Raw genomic sequence first — 20,852 nt, 5'->3', positions numbered from 1 at the left:
TCAGTCCTACACATGCACTCCCCAATTTATGAGCATGTTCCTTTTAAAATTGCCTAGTCAAGAGATTCATATTTCTCTTTGTCATATCAGTTATCAAGTCAGATGAAACGTTTCAACTTCTCACTCCTTATTCGTTATTTTCACCAAATAAATATCTGGGTACAACACTATAATTTCAGTTCCCAAATAAGATTCTCTATACAAAATTAACAAGAACTTGTACAAAATCAGCATCTTATTTAATATAGTATAGATCTCAGATTCCATGGTTATCATTACTTGTTTTCCTATGAAGAAGCACCAGTCCTGCACAGATGTTTGCACCTGATTAACTCAGCCTGATTAACGCAGGGACTTCAGAGGCTGCAGCCCAGGGCCCCGGGCTACGGGGGGCCCCACAGGGTGCTGCAGGGCTCAGGCAGGCTGCTTGCATGACATGGGCCCATGCCAGTCCCTGAAGAGGCCGGCTGCTGGCATGGCTCTGCAGCCCCTGGTGAGAAGGATGTGGGAGGCGGCTCTGCACACTGCCCCCACCCCCAGCACCATCCCCGTAGCTCCCATTGGTCAGGAAATGGTCAATGTGAGCTGTGGGGACGGTGCTTGCGCACACAGGCACCACACTGTCTCCCTCCCCCCAGGGGCACCCAGAGATGTGCCAGCTGCTGTCCACTTCCAGGAGCAGCGTGGGGCTATAGTACACAGGCAGCCTGCCTGAGCCCTGCTGCACTGCCGGCTGGAGCCTACACCTCACACACTCTGCCCCAAGTCAGAATCCCCTCCTGCACCCCAACACGCTGCCCCAGCTTGGAGCCCCCTCCTGCACCCAAAGCTCTCCCAGAAAGAAACTAATATAACAGCTGTTCTAAAGTAAGAAGTAGGCAATTCTGAATTAACTTAACTATATTCTACATGTTTTAAGACTGAGATGTAACCACAGAACGGCTTTATGTTAATTAAAAGGCAGGTTTAGTAGTGTTAACAGCCCTGATGCCGTAATTGTGATCATTTTATTATAAGTTAGGAAAGAGACTTGTATACAGGGCCTCACAAAATCTAATAGCTCCAGGTCCACAGGAGAGTTAATCCAGCCCTGTATGCATGAGAGTTTGAAATTGAGCAAGTGCAAAAATCTATGCAAGATTAGGCCCAAGTCTGTACCCAGTTTTGGCAAGACTACTTATGATCCCAGTGCTTCTCTGTAGCCACATAAGAATAAGCAGCAAACACTGGAAAACTGATTGTAGAAACAAAAGCCTAGACCAAGGGTCAGCAACCTTTTAGAAGTGGTGTGCCGAGTTTTTATTTACTCACTCTAATTTAAGGTTTTGTGTGCCAGTAATACATTTTAACTTTTTTAGGTCTCTTTCTATAAGTCTATAATATATAACTAAACTATTGTTGTATGTAAAGTAAATAAGGTATTTAGAATGTTTAAGAAGCTTCATTTAAAATTAAATTAAAACGCAGAGCCCCCTGGACCAATGGCCAGAACACAGGCAGTGAGAGTGCCACTCAAAATCAGCTCACGTGCCACCTTTGGCACGCATGCCATAGGCTGCATACCCCTGGCCTAGACCATGTAAAATGTGTATATACTGCTGTATGGATTCAATTTGATAAGTAAATTTCCTCCATTTCTTTGTAATTCATTTCAGTATCCTAAAAAGAGAATGCCAGATAACCCAAAAATATTTTAGCTATGAAATTGCTTCATCATGTATTCATAGACCATAAATGATCTAGTAGCAAAATAAACCAAGTTCACATGTGCAAACATCATTACTGTATATAGTGATTTCATCTGTACCCCCAAGCATGCTGTTTCCCAATTTATCCCCTCCCCCCTTTTTTTTAGGAGCAACAAAACCCCATGGACTGGTATTGACAAGACAACAACTGATAAAGTAGAGTGTTGATAAAGGGAAGATTTAGCTTTCAGTAAAACTAACTGGGAGGCTGAATTGGGAAGAATTAAATTGGAGATAGAAGACTAAAGGGAAAAGAACTTATTCAGAAGGAGACAAGTCTGAGTTCCTGATAGGAGGAGAAGGCAAGTGAGGGGGTGGACTTGACAGAGGATGGACAAAGCAGGGAGGTAAGAGAGGCACAGGAAATGAGAGCAAGGAGGAGTAAAGGGCAGGGGGTGGGGAGGAGGGCAGAGAGGAGCAAAGGAAGAAGGAGAATGTGGGACGAGTGAGAAGGTGGAGAAGAGGAGGAGGGCACGGGGTGGGGTGGGGGGGCACAGAGGAATAAGGGGCAGCTGAGAGAGACAAGGAGTGAGGAGCGACAAAGTGTAGGGCACAGAGGGTGGCGAGGAGGAAGGGGGAGAGAAGAGGAAGAGGCAGAGAGATAGGGAGGAGCGAGGGAAGGGGGAGGTGGAGGGAAGGGGGAGGAATCAGGGCAGAGCGTGGGGAGAGGGGCACCTACCTTGCGCCCAGCGGCAGAAGATGGTGTCACCGAGCCCGCCGGGCCCGGCTTTCTTGCCCCACACCAGGTGGACAAGCTCCTGGCTCAGCTCAGACATGACGGGGCGGCGGCTCTCGGGCCGGGCGGAGACGGCGGCTCCTGGCGCTGGAACGAGACTGGGCTGCTACCAACCCGCTTTCCCTGAACATGGGAAGGGGTCGGAGCAGAAGCGGCTGCCGGGACCAGGAGGAGGGTCCAGCAAACGGCCGCTCACAGAGAAGCGAGGAGAAGGAACAGCTATAGCCGCCTCTGTTGGGTTTCACTCAACGGAGTCGCCCCCAGAAGAAGCTTCCGGTTCCTCTCCTGGGTGAACCGGAAGGGGAAGCGCAGCTCAGCACCAATCCCACTGCCTTCCTGTCAGCCCGTGACGCGGGCCTGTTGCCGTCTTTCTGCGGGTTCTGTCTCGCGCTGGGTGGTGGATGCAGCTCGCGGCCTGGATGCAACACGGCTCGAGAGCACGAGGCTGGGAGCAGCCGTTGGAAGCGTTGTGTTCTCCCGGGCGGCGCCGCGTTCCCCGCGGGCCCGGCTGCTGGTGCGGAGCCTAGTCAGAGGCGGCGGCGAAGCCGAAGATGCATCTGAGACCCCGCCCGTGGGCCTTGGCGGCTCAGTCTGTGCGGGCCGGGGAAGGGTTGTGATACAGCGGATCTAGGTCCCAGACACAGCCCCCGAGCCCCTCTTCTGGCCAGGCTGAGGCAGCCCAGGCATAACCCCTTGTGGGGCCACTTGCACAACGGGGCATCGCCCTGCCTCTGTCCCTTCCTTGGATAATCTTCACCACAGATTCCACTGCCGTGCCTGTGCAGGTGCTTCACAGAGCTACCAGTGTGCCAGACCTGCCTCCTGCCCAAACTCAAATCTCAGCCTCTCCCTTTGACAGTGCTTTGTGGATGTCTAGCTACCAGCTCAGGGTCCGTGTGGCTGGAACAGCATTCTTAATCTACCCCACCACCAGTCAAAAAAACAACAAAGAAGTGTAACCACCACCTTTGATCACTGTAGAGCCCACTACCATCCTGCCAGGCACTCTCGTCCACAGCTTGGGCATCATCTTTGACTTGATCCTCGCTCTTACTTCTTCATATCCAGGCTTTGTCTAAATCTTGCAGATGCTCTCTGCATAACATTTCTTAAGATATAGCCTTTCAGCCTTAAGATGCATCTGAAGAAGTGGGTTTTTTACCCATGAAAGCTTATGCCCAAATAAATCTGTTAGTCTTTAAGGTACTACCAGACTCCTCATTTTTGTGGATACAGACTAACAGGGCTACACTTGACAGACTTTCCTATGCATCCACAGTGCTAAAACTTGGCCAGGCTCTCATCACCTCTTGTCTTGGTTACTGCAACATCTTTCTCTTTGGCCTGGACAAAAACAATCTTGCCCTGCCCCCATCCATTCTAAATGCCGTTGCAAAGATCATTGTCCCAGCTTGTCACTTTGGCCACGTCATCCCATTCTTTGCGTCCTTCCATGGGCTCCCTCTTCTGTATCATGTCAAACAAGCTTCATGTTCAAGGCCTTTCATAGCCCTGACATCTTTCATTTAGTGTCAAAAGGTCAATTCCTGCCACCTCCATTGCCCACTTACCATAATGCCCCTCACACTTGGAAGGAGTTCCCCATAAGTGTCCACAAAACTAACTCATTATCCTCCTTTAAACCCCTTCTTAAAATTATCCTTTGCTGTGATGCTTCTGAAAAACTTGACAACGATATAGCTCCTGGTATACTGAGACCACAGCCTTGCTGACCAATATTGTCCTATTTCCTTGTACTCCCCTGTCAGACTGTCTGTATCCATCCATTGTCTCATACTTAGATTGTTATCTGTTTGAGTCAGGTGCTGTCTTTTCTGAGTTTGTATAGCACCTAGCATCCTAGTCCATGGGCAGGCTGGGGCCTTGTTCTTCCCTGTACCCAGGCTCCCTGCCCAGGCCTTAGGAGGCAGGACTTACTCCCCAACCATCAGAGCAGAGGGCTCCTGCCAGCCCAGAAGAGCCATGATTGGGTGACGGTGCCTTGAAAAGGGCTGAGTTAACAACCCCAGAGACAAGCAGGAGCAGCTGCCACATCACAGAGCTACTGCTGTAGGTCCTGTTGCTGTGGGGACTTGTGGCCTACTATTCTATGTACTCTGGCTGTCTGGGGCCAAAGGAGGGAAGAGATGGTAGTCTGCCCATGCTTGTCCCACAGCTCACTCCCCAAAAGCAGGACATTTCTACTAAAATAATCAGCAGTGCTATAATTAATACAGCAGTTCAAATTGTGATAATTGGGCTTCAGCGTTAACTGTGGTCTGATAAAAGTGAAAAGCAGATATGGCCTAGACTTGGAGACCTGTTTTGGAGGGATTATGGGAAAGAGCATTGGAGGAGTTTGGCAGCTGTGGATGGAGAAAGATAAAATGCTCCCCGTTGCTTTCTCTTAGGGTTTGTGTACATTCGAAAGTTATTCCAGAGTAATATAGGATGTGAATTTAAAGCAGAGTATCTGTTCTGGAATACTTCCCCGTGTGAACACTATTATTCCACAATAAGAGTGCCTTTCAAAGTGGAGTAAACTAATTCCAGATTAAGAGTGTTCATATCTGGATTTATTCTGGAATAGTTATCCAAAGAGTGAAGATGACTGTCTTTCCCAATGTATGGATGAGACTGGGGCAAGACTGCAAGTAAACTGGTTGAGGCTCAATTCACCCAAAACTGACATGATACTTGGTTATAAGAAGCAACCAGTGATAAGGTACAGATTATTGTATACCAATCACTGTGTGAAGGAATGGGCCCACCATTTGTTATGAGTGTGTAACTTGCTCGTAGAGCCCAAGCTGCTTTTACAGGATCAAATAAAAACTGTGGCTAGGAATGTCTTTTTTAAATTTACATCTAGTCACAAGGTTGTAGCCCGTTCTGTAAAGATATTATCACTCAGCTTCAAAGGCCAGAAGGGACTATTGTGGTCATCTAATCTGACCCCCTGTATAACACAGGCATTAGAACTTCTGCAGAATAATTACTAGAGCATAACTTTTAGAAAAATATCCAATCTTGATTTTAAAATTGGCAGGGGTGGAGAACCCAATATGACTCATGGTAAATTGTTCCAATGGTTAATTAAATTGTTTTTAAAATTGTGTCTTGTTTCAAGTCTGAATTTGTCTAGCTTTCTCTTCCAGCCATAGAATTGTATTATAGCTTTCTCTGCTAAACTCTGCCCCCAGCTCCAAGCCCAGCCACTCTGAGCCAGACACCCCCTAACTCCACCCTCCCAGCCTTGACCCCCAGCTCCGAGCCCAGCCCCTCTGAGACGGACACTCCCCTGACCACATCCCTCCCCCAGCCCTGACCCCTAGTTCTGAGCCCAGCCCCTCTGAGCCAAGGACCCCCTGACCCCATCCCCCCCCCAGCCCTGACCCCTAGCTCCGAGCCCAGCCCCTCTGAGCCAAGGACCCCCTGACCCCATCCCCCCCAGCCCTGACCCCTAGCTCTGAGCCCAGCCCCTCTGAGCCAAGGACCCCCCTGACCCCACCCCCGCTGCGGCTTGAGCCCAGGCCAGGTGCCTCTCCCCTCGCTCGCATTTACTGGCTCTGCCTCATGCCCAGTGCTTCCCGCCTCAGCAGCCCTGGAAGTGACGCTATATGCCAGGCAGGAGGAGCAGGAGACAGAGACGCGTGTGCTGCGCTTCTGACCATTCCAGCGGTCGGAGCGCAGTGTGCGTGCACGCGGGGCTGTGAGGTCGCTCCCCTGCTCCCCTCGGCAGGGAGTGAACCCAGTCAGAAGTACGGCTGCTGGGTTCATCCCCTGCCCGGGGTGAGGGATGGCCGACCTCACAGCCCCGTGCATGTGCACACTGTGCTCCTACCGCTTGGATGGTCAGAAGCATGAGGCTGTGAGGTCGCCCCCCACCCCTCCCTGGGCAGGTGGCAAACCCGGCAGCCACGCTTCTGACAGTCCAGGCAGTTGAGCATGGCACACGGGGCTGTGAGGTCGCCCCCCCCCAGGCAGAGGGTGAACCTGGAAGCCCTTCTCACCGCTTGCCCGCGGGCTGCACAGTGGGCCCGGGCTGCATGTTGTGCAGGCCTAGTCTATAATATATAACTAAACTATTGTTGCATAAAGTAAATAAGGTTTTTAAAATGTTTAAGAAGCTTCATTTAAAATTAAATTAAAATGCAGATCTCCTCGGACCGGTAGCCAGGACCTGGGCAGTGTGAAAATCAGCTGATGTGTTGCATTCAGCACACGTGCCATAGGTTGCCTACCCCGTTATAGTTAATTCTTCCATTTATATCTAGTAGTATACCAATACCATTGTTAGGATTCTTTTTGTTCCTAATATACAGAATGGGAAGAGACTGTCTAGGAAGGAGTATGGCAGAAAGAGACCTAGGGGTCATAGTGGACCACAAGCTTAATATGAGTCAACAGTGTGATACTGTTGCAAAAAAAGCAAACGTGATTCTGGGATGCATTAACAGGTGTGTTGTAAACAAGATACGAGAAGTCATTCTTCCGCTTTACTCTGCGCTAGTTAGGCCTCAGCTGGAGTATTGTGTCCAGTTCTGGGCACCGCATTTCAAGAAAGATGTGGAGAAATTAGAGAGGGTCCAGAGAAGAGCAACAAGAATGATTAAAGGTCTTGAGAACATGACCTATGAAGGAAGGCTGAAGGAATTGGGTTTGTTTAGTTTGGAAAAGAGAAGACTGAGAGGGGACATGATAGCAGTTTTCAGGTATCTAAAAGGGTGTCATCAGGAGGAGGGAGAAAACTTGTTCACCCTAGCCTCCAATGATAGAACAAGAAGCAATGGGCTTAAACTGCAGCAAGGGAGATTTAGGTTGGACATTAGGAAAAAGTTCCTAACTGTCAGGGTAGTTAAACACTGGAATAGATTGCCTAGGGAAGTTGTGGAATCTCCATCTCTGGAGATATTTAAGAGTAGGTTAGATAAATGTCTATCAGGGATGGTTTAGACAGTATTTGGTCCTGCCATGAGGGCAGGGGACTGGACTCGATGACCTCTCGAGGTCCCTTCCAGTCCTAGAGTCTATGAGTCTATGAGTCTATAATATACTTTTAGAACTCCTTCTTATTATCTTGACCTCTTTTGGTCTTATTTCTTTGTGTCCCTTGTTTCCCTTATCAATTTTCTACAGTTCATAATTTTTGATTTATATCCATGACTATGAACTCCCCTTTCTTCCATTTGTTTTATATATATTTTTATAGCTACTTTCACTTCTCCTCTAAACCAGGTTAGTTTTTTAACCAGTATGGCTTTCTTTCTTTTGCGGGGGAGTTGTGGTATTTTGGGCACCTAGTAAATGTTCTTAAATAATTCCCAATGATCGCACATATTTTTCTAATTAAATTCAGCCTGGCTGAATTGGCTCAGCTTTGTGGAAATGGCCCTTTTATGTTACTGGTTTGGACTTTATTCTGTTTTCACATTAAAAATGTAATTGTCGTAATCACTTGCACCTAAATTACCATTAATGTTCAGTTCTATGATCAAGTCCTCTATCTGTCAAGACAAAATCTAATATATAATTCCTGCATGTTGAATGCAATGCATTTTGAGTTAGGAAATTGTCATCTATCATATCTGGAAATTCAGAAGACGTTTTAGTACTGGCATCATGAGACCTCCAGCTTGTGTCACTCAAACTGAAGTGCCCCATAGTCATGCAGGGTTTTTTTCCTACATGCTATATATAGGTGCTTAAGGAGCCAGTCACCCTGCTTGCTAGTGCAATTTGACGGTCTGTAGTAGTCACCAATTTATACCCCATCTTGTGGTTTATCAAGGTTAGGACCTTGATCTGTAATGATTCAAGATCATTTTCTTCAAAGTTGTCAGTAATTCAAAAATGAATCATGCCATTTTTGATATAGAGTGCCACTACCCCTCCCTTTTTGCCCACTCGATCCTTTCTAAATAATTTATAACCACTGATTTTAACATTCCTCCGGGTTTCAGTAAATACCAACTGGATCAAATTATGCTCATAAATGAGCAATTCCAATTCATCTTGTTTCTTACTCTTGAATTGGTTCATCAGCAATTCAAGAATTTCTTCTCTGCATGTCCTTTGGTTCCATGATTAATTTTGTTCTCAACATCTTGATATTGTGCTAAATGAGAGCTCCTATCTTTCCTCTTTTTACCCTCCCATTATGTTATTAGTTTAACACCCTCTAGCCAGACTATCCCTGAGGAAATTGGTTCTCATTCTGCTGAAGTGGAGGCAACCCAACTACACAGCCCCCTCTCTACATAGAAGGTGGACCAATGTTACACAAAACCAGAATCCTTTACCACTTACCAAACCATCAGTTCACTTCCAGAATCTTCTACCTTGTGTCTTCCTTTGCTCGTGGGACAGGAAGGATGTCTGAGAAGTTTGCTTGGACATTCTTCTTGTTCAGCACACTTCCTAGTTCCCTGAAGTAATCTGTTATCTGTGAGATATCCGACAACACAGTGTCATTAGTACTGATATGAACCATCACCAATGCATCCTTGCCCGTTGACTTCAGAAGCCTATCCAATCTTAGAGTGATGGTACTTGTCTTGGATCCAGGAAGCACACCATCCTTTTATCTGCCTGTTCCTTGCAGAATGTTCTTTCAATTCTTCTGAGTATTGAATCCCCAACAAGGATAGTCTGTCTTCCTTGAACAGTTGTAGATCTCTTCAGGATTTACATTTTAAGTCTTAGCTCATTGGCTTATTGTAGAGATGTATGTAGATGAATAAAACAAACCATACACATCTTCATCAATTGGTAGAGAGAATCTACAGTTCAGCAGCAAAAAACAAACAAAAGAAAGGTTTTTTAATGAAGGTGTTGTTCTGAGGATGCAAGGATGAAGCACATAAAAAGAAAGAAATTGATTTAACGGAAATAGAAAATAAACATAAAGATCTTCAATTTGGAGCATAATCCAGTCTAACCTAATTTCTTAAAGGCCTTTCCCACTTCTGATTACCAAGTAGCTGCACATGAACTTGACAAATTAGAGAATTGGTCTAGAATCAACAAGGTGAAATTTAATAAAGACAAGGGCAAAGTACTTGGGAAGGAAAAATCAAATGCACAGCTACAAATCAGGGAATAACTACCTACGTGGCAGTACTGCTGACAAGGAACAGGGGGTTATAAGCAGATCACAAATTGAATATGAGTTAACAATGTGATGCAGTTGCAAAAAAAAACTAATATTCTGGAGTGTATTAACAGGAGTGTTGTACGTAACACCTGGGAGGTAATTGCCCTGCTCTACTCAACACTGGTGTGGTCTTCATATGGAGTACTGTGTCTTAATTCAGGGCACCACATTTTAGGGAAGATGTGGACAAATTGAAAAAAGTCCAGAGGAGAGCAACAAAAATGAAAAAAGTTTAGAAAACCTGCTCTATGAGGAAAGGTTAAAAACTCTGGGCATGTTTAGTTTTGAGAAAAGAAGGGTGGGGGGGGGGCGGGAGAACCCGGTAACAGTCTTCAAATATGTTAAGGCCTGTTATGAAGAGGATTGTGATCATTTTTTCCCCCATGTCCACTGAAGGTAGAACAAGAAGTACTGGTCTTAATTGGCAGCAGGGGAGATTTAGGTTAGATATTAGGAAAACTTTCTAACTATAAGAGTAGTTAAACTCTGGAATAGGCTTCCAAGGGAAGTTTTAAAATCCTCATCATTGGATGATTTTAAGAACAGATAGGACAAACACCTAGGAATGGCCTAGGTTTAATTGGTTCTGCCTCAGCGCAGGGAGCTCGACTGGATGACCTTTCACGGTCCCAATCGTTAAGGATTTATTTCTCTCTAGGTCAATCTGATCAGAAGATCTCAGGGAGCCTTACTGTTTATTTCCTGCTGAATCCCTCTTTTAAACCCATCTATCAGAGCTGACTTTAATGAACTCCACACTCACACAAATATAAAATAAACAACAACACTTTATTTGCTAAGGGGAAAGGAAGGAAGGAAAGGGGAATGGATTAACAATTCTGGAGATTTGGGATAACAAAAAGACGCACACACGTGCACTGTATAATACAAGATGTGTTTCTACCTTTACAGGCGTTCGCAATGAAGAGGCTGCAGGATTCAGATGACCGAAGCCAGCGATGAACACCAACCATGGATGACAGATGAAATAGACAGTACGTGTCCCTATCTTAACTCCCACCCTAACCCACTTTGCGTCGTCCTGAGTGCACAATTGATCTAACTAATTGGACCAGGTCGTGTATGCAAGTTTGCTTTCCCAAAACAACAAACAAACAACCCCAACTTAATTAGTAAGTAACTATTGCAAGCCAATAGCCAGTGCCAAGACTGTACCGCATTATGAGAGAGAGCTAGACACTTGAGCTTCTGACAGCTTCAAGCCCTGTGCCCCTGGCCCCTTCACTCATTGGTCTTTATAGGGAGCTGTTCCTGCTCTTCCCATTTTCCTGCCTTTTTTAGGTACTGAGGAACAAGAATCTGACCCAAAACGGAAGTTGCCTTGTCCTTTTACCAAAACCAAATGGCCTTTTGATTTGCAGAGTGTTTTATAACTTATATATATAAACATTTTTTAATAATTTGGCAAAAATGTAAACTGAAATTAACATTCTAGCCTTACATTTCTCTGGTTCTTACAGCGTTTCCGCATTCCTTTAGGGTAGAGGTCCGCAAACTGTGGGGTGCTTCCCCCTAGGGAGGTGTGGATGAACATCTGGGGGGGCATGGCGAGGCCCAGGCTAGCCCCCATGGGGGCTGCAGAGGGAGCGCCATCCAGCCCCTCTCCGCCACGTTCCAGTCCCTGTGCCTGCCCCCACTTTGGTCACTGGCAGCAGCTCTGTTCCCGGCCTGGGAGCTAAGCCTGGGGCCAGGGCCAGGAGCAGAGCCGTATCAGGTCACGGCCCCAGTTGCTGGCCCCTGCCACAACCCGGCTGTGGCTCCGTTCCTGTCCCCTGCCTTGGCCCCTGGCTTTGGCTCCATTCCAAGACCCAGACCCACCCTCAGCTGTAGCCTCCCACAGCCCACCCCCAGCTGTAGCCCCAGCCTTGGCCCCCTTTCCCTGCCCATTCCTGAGCCCTGGCTCTAGAGAGGGATGGGGGGTGGAGGGGGCGACAGAGGTAAGGCAGGCATGACCCTCAGAAGTTTGGGGACCTCTGCCTTAGGGCATTAAGGCCTGATCCAAAGCCCACTGAAATCAATGGAAAAACTCCTATTGACTTCAGTGGACTTTGAATCAGACCTTTAGTCCCCAGCCGTGTCTTGTTCATGCTATATATCTCTGCAAGGGGTAAGCAGGGAGTGGACTCTCTGCTGGCTGGAAAACAGCAGGGCCTAGACCCTGTCACACAACTTTTGTCAGAAAGCTACCATTCCACAGAAATTGAGGAGCAATTGCTTTAATTTTGGGATAATGTTGTGACTCAGAAAAGCAGTTTTTAATTATAGCTATACTTCTAAAGAGAGGGTTCTCTCTAACATTCTTAGTCCACTATTGCAAGGATCTGTGATGGAATAAAAAAGTGGTATTGATCCAAGTATGCCCACAAAGAACATACAAAGCTTGGTTGAAGGTACGCAAGGTGCACCTATGCAGCACTTAATACAAAGCAGGAGAGGAAGAATGTTAAGAAGTTCAGACCTGCAAATACCAGAAAACCAACTGTGAAATAAGGAAAAAGTTAACACAATAATAATCTTGAGAACACTCTGTGTATACCGTATCAGCTGATCGGAACATTTCAAAAAGACTTCCTAACTACTAGAACCTTACAGGGCTGAAGCACTGGAATTTCAAAGTGGAATGCTTGTTAACCTCTCTGTGCAGCATATATTTTAGGGACTGTTAGCAAAATATTTTGGTCTTCCTTAGGTTATTCAGATAAACTGTTGAAAATATTTTCAGAACTATTCTTTTGCTGGGAAGCACCCTTTTTGTACTGTTATGGGTGCATGAAAATGAAAAGACCTACTTGATTTTAGTGAAATTAATAACAGTGTCTCTTCTGTCTGAGACACATTTTTAATTGTCTACATTTACCAATATGCTGACAGTTTTATTCTTTAATAAAATCAATCTAGTTTTAAACTAGTTTTGTGGTGGAGTCTCTATCACTGGAAGTTTTTTAATCAAGAAATATTTTTTTTCTATAAATGTTCTAGGTCAAACAAGAATTAATTCATGGAAAACCAGTGGCCTGTGTCATGCAGAAGATAATGCTATCTTCTGGTTTTATAGTCTGTTAATCTAAATCATTTATATTCCTGGGTAACAAAACTGTTCTGATAACGCTGTCTTCCTTCTGTAAAAGCTAAAACTAGAGGGCCCAGTTTTCTAACCATTCTGTGGGTGGACATACCACAGAAACTTCAATGAAAGTTCGCCTTATAGATGACAGACAAGATGGGGTTGTAATATTTTAGTTGTCTAATTTGTCATCACCCAGTATTACTTCTGAATGTTTTATTGATAGGCTAAGCACACTTAGCCTATGTGTCTTTTGCAAACCTTCCACTATTCTGGTTTTACCTGTACAGAAGCCGCTTGCTGGAATTTTTCTCTCTTTTGGGTGCAAAAACTGAGGATTGATCAGCAGGTGGCACTGCTGTACTTCTTTCTGCTATAGTAACAAGTGTCCGAGTTTTGCAGCACAGTGCCTTTTCCACATTTCCATTGACTTCTGATACTGGTTTGCGTACATTTATAAGATATTTCATCAGTGTCTTTCTACACCGAGTAACTGCATAAAGTGCTTAACTGAAGCAAAGTCCCTGTCTGCATTGGACTTGTGTATCTTGACAGTATTGGCCTAATTTTGCTCTTATACTAACGTAAATCAGGAGTAACTCCAGGGAGCTTAACGGAATTAAACTGTTATAAGATCAATATAAGAACAGAATCAGACCCCATATTTCTTACAATATTTGGTGTTTCCCTTCTTGTTCTGCAGTTTTTTTCCATTTTGAATCAATGATGCATAGTATATGATGGGCTTCACAATGTTCCACAAAATAGATAATTCCCTGCAATTGTAATGCACTTTCCTTACAATTTTCAAGTGCCTGTGGTCATGGAATAACAAGTATAATAGACTGTAGGATTAAAAACAGTTCTTAGAGGAGGAGGCAAAAAGTAGGCATAGAGGGAAATGTTTCAAGCTGGACATAAGGGTGAGAAAAGGATGATCACAGGAGTGCTCCCCAATTTGTCTGATTTAGTGCATGGAATGCAGAGGAAGAGGCCGGTATATAGCAAATGGAGTTCAGTGTAGACAAATACAAAACAATTAGTCTGGGAGCAAGAAACCAATCTAGGGAATATGTGCCAAATAGAACAATCAACCAGTACACTGGCCAGGGAAAGCATCAGGGAATTATTGTGGAAACATCATCAGGCCAGTGCACAGTATCAGTAACAACAATGAAAAAAGGCAATCAGTATAGTAGGTGGTATTAACAGCAGCACAGAATACAAAATAAAAGAGGTGAGGCCTTGGCTGTCTAAGTCATTTGAGTTAGCCTGCCTAAGGATTACTGATTCCTATCTTAAAAAGTGTGCACTTACAAATTCCAGTGCCTGCATAAATGTGATGGGGCTGTGTGCACACTTCGTTATGTGCTTGTATAGTCACACGGGGCTAAAATGACACATGTATTTTAGAAGATTTATGCCACTCTATGCAATACAGGTCAAGATACTCAGAAAATATATTGTTGCCTTTAATAGACTGGAGCAATAAAGTTGATACCAAGTTCAAAGAATCCAAATATATGCTAAATGAATGATGTCTTGGTTGTTCACTGGCATTTACAACTTAGATGGAGGAGTGGGTGGTGTGTGTGCGTGTGTGCAAATTTACTGGAGGGGGGTGAGGTTGGACTTGGTGGACAAAGGGATTAGGCGGTGAGTAGGGATCTATTACCGTTTTGGAGTTAAGAATGTACTAGTACTTTTATTTTTCCCATTTGAATACTGATTGGCACCTCTGAAGTCCAGTGCAGAAGCTAATACTTCACTTAATTTTAGTATGCCAACTGCTCTGCATGTTATAATGATAACCTTATATTGCTTCACACAAACAGAACATCCCTGTATATAACATGAATATGACCTCTGCTCTGTGTAAAAGGTGTGACTCAGCATGGAAAATATAATTTAAGAATGGGATAGTTAAATGTGGAAATAAATGCCATTTTGTTGGAGCCTTGCTTGAATATCTCCAAATTAACATGCACATTTAGTCTTCTTAACAAAGGATGAATCTTAGTGGTGACAATCTGAGTTGTTTTTGCCTATTTTGTTATTAAATGCATAGGAGCTGTTTCCCATTTTTTATTCTATGCTGCCATCATGTGGCTGTTTGCCTTGTTAATTTACAATGTATCTGCTGCTTTTCAATACACATAATTTTTCTATTTTCCTTTCTATATAATACACAAAATTCTGTTCAACTTATTTTTTCTTTGCCAGTAAGATACAGTCAATTGCTTTTTAATATTTTTTTGTTTTCTTAGAAGGACACAGAAACAACCACTCTCCTTTAAATCTCTATTCCAAACTCACTTTGTTCACTCTGATTCTCCCCCATTAATGTCCTTGTACTACTTATATTTCTGTATTCACCTCTGATCATTTAAAAAACAAAATTTATCTCACAGCAAACAAGAAGTGGGTGAAAAACATTAACAATTTATAATTTCTGTATGTGTATGTCCTCCTCCCCCCTCTTCCCTTTGTTTAAGGGCACTTCGCACCTCACAGGATCAGGTTCCTGAGAGCAGAGATTATGTTATCTAATTTGTCTTTAAAATGCATTCCCTGGCTCTGGTAATACATAAATAAATATTATAATAATAATAATGAAGAAAATGCCAAGCTGCTCAGTGCATACTTGTGTAGCCAGATGCTCTAGTATTGGTGGGGAGTTAAATAGTATTATATTGTTAGACTTTCCAAGGCAAGGTTTCTATGGTTCCTCATTCCTATTTACTCTCTTCATAGCTTTGGTTATCTAGGGAAAAAAACTAGAAAATGTCCACCAAATCTATACCGAGAATACATTGTTTAGAAGTTCAATGTGGCATAGTAATGCTACTGGGCTAGATTGGGCCTTGCTCCTAGCTGAGTGTGTAGCTGCCAGGGCTGGCTCCAGGCACCAGCTAAGGAAGCAGGTGCTTGGCGCGGCCAATATCAAGGGGCGGCCCTCCGGTCACTACTGGGGGCAGCACATCCAGGTCTTCAGCAGCAATTTGGCGGCGGGTTCCTCAGTCCCTGTCAGAATGACTGACCAGCCGCCGAATTGCCACTAAAGAGTGGAGTGGCGTGATCGCGCTGCCACAGCTTTTTTTTTTTTGGCTGCTTGGGGTGGCAGAAAACCTGGAGCTGGCCCTGGTAGCTGCACCACTCCAGGAGGAGCCTTGGGAAGGAATGGTAATTTAGTTGCAAATTCTTCCCTGCTTTACTTTTGCTTTCAGAGGAGTGGTGAGGAGTGATCTACATCACCTCTTCACAAGGTGCAGTTTACTTTCTCACTTGCATCAGGGGAATTCTCGTGGCTGCCATCGGAGGGAGAGGCAGAGCCTACACTCTGTGAATACCTTGCCCCTCTCTACCCACTTGCTCACAGACGACAGAATAGTAGCCTCATGGAGCCTATCTCTCCCACCCTTGGATTGCAATCCAGACAGGCAATGCAGGGATTGGGGATGTGTAGGGAGAGAACGGGCCTTAATGTCCTCTAACTCACCTGTGCTATGTCATGAGGGCCACTGGCTGTCTGAACCACTAGAATATGAAACTAAAAGAGCATATAGTGATTTACGGACTTATTTGCTGATGGTAAGTATGTGGAAATGAAAGATACACAAATGTCTCAAAGCTAAGAACAGACATAGCACTTGATACATTCATTATTGTGCCAAATACAATAGGAAGAACATTGCTACAGGAGATAGCTGATGCCATTGGAATATGCTTGGCCTTCTCTTTCAAATGCTGGGGCTATTCTCTGATTTTCTTCTGAACTCACCTCACGTTGTCATCCCACAATTGCCCTGTAGAAATTCCTCCAGTACCCTCATCCAACTATTCCTCTGTAGAGACTATTTAGTAGCATCTGTTTCTGCCTTAGTAATGCTACAAACCTACACATACTACTGTGTTTCCCTCAATGCAAGATCTCATACAGTTTCAACATTTCCTTTTCAGTCTCATGTATTGTTCCTACCATTTACCCTGTAGAGATCCCAATTCTCTTTTGGACTGCAAGTAATTATCTGATGGCTTCTATTGGTTCCCTGGCTGCAAGGTAGACCATATCTCTCCATCCTCTTAAATTTAAGTAATGTACATTTAAGAAAAAATAGTATTTCAGGTAAATGACAAGCTCTTTCTAGATGGATTGTGCTTTTGGAGGCTGGGAGAACAATAAGATAAGAGTGTTCAATATAATTGCAAAGATTTTTTGTGCTACACATAGATCAACAGTTCTCATACCTGAAAACTTAGTGTACCATATCTAAAACCTAAAAAGTACCTGGAGTATCACCTTCATAATTTTAATCAGTGTAATTATAATGGATTCTTACTTTGATAAATCAACTAATTTTCCACTTGATTGCACCATTGTATGTGTAACAAAATTTGATAACTGCTGGTCGAGCAGAAACCAAAAGAGCACAACAGGCAATCTTCTTTTGTGAAAATAATTGGTTTTAATATAAGAAATAGTATAAAATTAACCCATACTCCAATACTTTAATTATAATTGTGTTACCTATCAAGGAGATAAAACAACCTATCGATTTCCCTTGATGCATGTGTATATTGGCTATTATCATTAGTGGTAGTCATCCTTCTCACAGAGTGGGGGAAGTACTCCTAAATATTAACATCTGATTCATAGCTCAGTTTCTATTAAAGTTAATAATTTTAATTGCAAACCAAGCAGGAATGCCATTTTTTTCCATATTTTAACAACAGTGGTTTAGTTTAAACTACAGCACCACTGATTGAAATTGATTCCTAACAAACTACTCTAGTACCATCATTTGCAGAAACATTGACAAGAATTAATATCCCTATCTGTACAGTAGCAGTTACATGAAAATCTAGCAGGTATGCTGAGGATTACCAGGGGGAATGATACAAGATGTCTAGATAGAAAGGGAAAAAAGTATGGCACTGAAAACAAGAAAGTGGACATACATAAGAGAGACTTGCTTATACATTTTTTTTCCAGTTATCAAGCATGGAGTTTTCAGTTCCTTGATTTCTTATGGTTTGGATTTTGTTTTGTTTTTAGTGCTGCTTCATCTTGTTTTAAAGTCATAGGTTGAGATGCCCTGTCACTAAATTAAAATGAAATTATATTTTAGAGTCAGTTTTTATCATACATTCACATGGTTACTCCGGATATGACCTGCGGCATATTGCTCTGGGTTATGGACTGCAATTCTTGTGAATGGTAAGAGAAAGAAACTGACAATATAACTGTCAAAAAAGTACAAATTTTGATTAAGAATGTCAAGAATTAAATGCACGTATAACCAATAATATTAATATTTTGTGTTCAGCTTCATTGACTACAGGTGGCTTAGGCAAATTTTAGGTCTAGGATACTTGAATCAACTAACTTCATGTGCATGCAATTCTCTTCAGCAAATTGCACCAGTTTCTTGCAGTAACTCTGCAGAGAAGAAAAAATAGAGAGCAAACAATTATGCCAAATTCTCTTGTAAGAATGAATTATGAATCATTCCAGTTTATGTATCTTACTCTTACTAGTACTATATAGAGTATTTTATTTGATTTTAATTTTAAAATGAATATCTATGTAGCATGAAGTTGAATATCTAAGTGATAACTGATGTCACCAGGTTTCTCCCAAGATTACTGTTGCTTCCGTATACAAATAGAATCAGAGACTTCCTAGAATATAGTTTAAGTCATTAAAAACTACTTGGGGTTCTGGTATTGTTTTCTTATGAAGCTAAGTGAGAAGTGGATATTTTCATAATCAAAGTTTTACGTCCTCTTCGTTTTGTGGGGTCTGGAAACCTGAGAACAGGTAGGAGAACATGGGAGCGTATGGAAGATGTGTCATAGGAATATGTGAAAGTCATGGAGGGAGTATTACGGGGGTCTGGGATCATTTGGGGGCACTTATAAGGAGGGAGGACAAGTTGTGGGAACATTTCAGGGAAACCACGTGAAGTGCTACAGGATCTTGGAGGTTTAGGGGAGCCTGTTGGCAGGGTCGGCTCCAGGCGCGTGCTTGGGGCGCCATGCCACGGGGGGCTCTCTACCGGTTGCTGGGAGGGCGGCAGGCGTCTCCGGTGGACCTCCCGCAGGTGTGCCTGTGGAGGGTCCGCTGGTCCCGCGGCTCTGGTGGAGCATCTGCAGGCAAGCCTGCAGGAGGTCCACCGGAGCCGCGGGACCAGCAGACAGACCCTCCGCAGGGATGCCTGCGGGAGGTCCACCGGAGCTGCAGGACCAGCGGACCCTCCGCAGCCAAGCCTGTGGGAGATCCACTGGAGCTACGGGACCAGCGAGCTGCAGAGTGCCCCCGGCAGCATGCCGCCGTGCTTGGGGCGGCAAAATGGCTAGAGCCGGCCCTGCCTGTTGGAGGTGTTTGTCAGAAAGATCAAGAGCAGTGAGAAGTCTGGAAAGGGGGAAAAAAGCAGGCATGAATAGTCAGGACTCAGGAGCCTATAACTTAAGTTTTCAGAGTAGCAGCCATGTTAGTCTATCCGCAAAAAGAACAGGAGTACTTGTGGCATCTTGGAGACTAACAAATTTATTTGAACATAAGCTTTCATGGGCTATAGCCCACTTCATCAGTTGCATGCAGTGGAAAATACAGTAGAAAGATATATGAATGTATATATATATACACACACACATATATATAATATCTTCCTACTGTATTTTCCACTGCATGCAACTGATGAAGTGGGCTGTGGCCCACAAAACCTTATGCTCAAATAAATTTGTTAGTCTCTAGGGTGCCACAAGTAATCTGGTTCTTATAACTTTAAGGTCGCTCATGTAGTGCTGGAATTCTATCTGTGAAGGTAAATACTGTATCATGGGGTGCTGGGACTCTTTCAGGGAAGTTCATCAGGAGGGAGGATAACGTGGAAAAATGAGCTTGCCAGGAGGGTGAGAGCAAAGTTATTGGAGTGCCAGAGCACGTGAGCTATGAAAAAGTAGAACTCTGTCAAGGAGAATCAAAAGCATAGAACGGGGCTCTGGAGAGACAGTGGCCTCGGTTAGTGTTGGGCTGCAGGGAATCTCTTGATTAAAGCTGTGCAGAAGTGAGAATTTCTGTATCATGGGAAAGTCTGTGATTTCAACATTTGTTTTAATTAGAAATCAGCTCTTGTTTTCTCCGACACTTCCTGCACTTCATGTGCTTTACATTCTGTGCAATTCTCTCTTCAGAACAATCTTTTTGTCTTCTTCATCACTGTCAATCTGCACCTATGTCACACTGTTCCCTAACCTTGGAATAGCCTCTGTCTTCCGATATGATGGACATCCTACCTTTCCTCCGTCAAATCTATCCTAAAACCCATTTCATTCATCTAAACTTCCCAATGACACCCAAAATGTAAAATAATAATTTATGGGGGAGAAGTCCACAGGGTGGATTATGATTAGGGGTCTACCAAATTCACGGCCATGAAAAACGCATCATAGACCGTGAAATCTGATCTCCCCCTGTGAAATCTGGTATTCTGCGTGCTTTTACCTTATACTATACAAATTTCACAGAGGACACCAGCGTTTCTCAAATTGGGAGTCCTGACCCAAAAGGGGGTTGCATGGGGGTTGCAAGGTTATTTTTGAGGAGTGGCGGTATTGCCACCCTTACTTCTGCACTGCCTTCAGAGCTAGGCAGCCAGAGAGTGGTGGCTTTTGGCTAGATGCCCTGCTCTGAGGGCAATGCCCTGCCAGCAGTGGCATAGAAGTAAAGGTGGCAATACTGTACCATGCCACCTGTACTTCTGCACTGCTGCCTTCAGAGATGGGAAGCCAGAGAGTGGTGGCCCATCCCTGGAGGCAGCAGTGCAGAAATAAGGGTGGCAATACCATACCATGCCATCCTTATTTCTGCTCTGCTGCTGGTGGAGGCTCTGCCTTCAGAGCTGGGATCCCAGCCAGCAGCCGCTGCTCTCCATCTGCCCTGCTCTGAAGGCAGCACCACAGTCAGCAGCAACTCTGAAGTCAGGGTATCAGTAGTCCAACCCCACCTCCCCCGCTACAATAACCTTGCCATCCCCCCAGAACTCTTTTTTGGGTCGGGACCCCTACAATTACAACACTGTGAAATTTCAGATTTAAATAGATGATATCATGAAATTTATGATT

General features: G+C 44.2%; 1 protein-coding gene across 1 annotated transcript in view; it reads right to left on the bottom strand.

Moving 5' to 3' along the window:
* The window catches only part of MINDY3 (MINDY lysine 48 deubiquitinase 3), an 83,825-nt gene extending 81,073 nt beyond the window's left edge, over window positions 1–2,752 (bottom strand). Inside the window, exon 1 of the mRNA XM_050939617.1 lies at window positions 2,428–2,752. Coding sequence (XP_050795574.1) covers window positions 2,428–2,524 — 97 coding nt within the window. The 5' untranslated portion in view covers window positions 2,525–2,752. The remainder of the gene's footprint in view (window positions 1–2,427) is intronic.
* Window positions 2,753–20,852: the final 18,100 nt, after the last annotated feature.

Source organism: Gopherus flavomarginatus, chromosome 2 (assembly GCF_025201925.1).
Source record: "Gopherus flavomarginatus isolate rGopFla2 chromosome 2, rGopFla2.mat.asm, whole genome shotgun sequence".
NCBI lineage: Eukaryota > Metazoa > Chordata > Testudines > Testudinidae > Gopherus > Gopherus flavomarginatus.
This window is presented reverse-complemented; position numbering and strand designations above follow the sequence as displayed.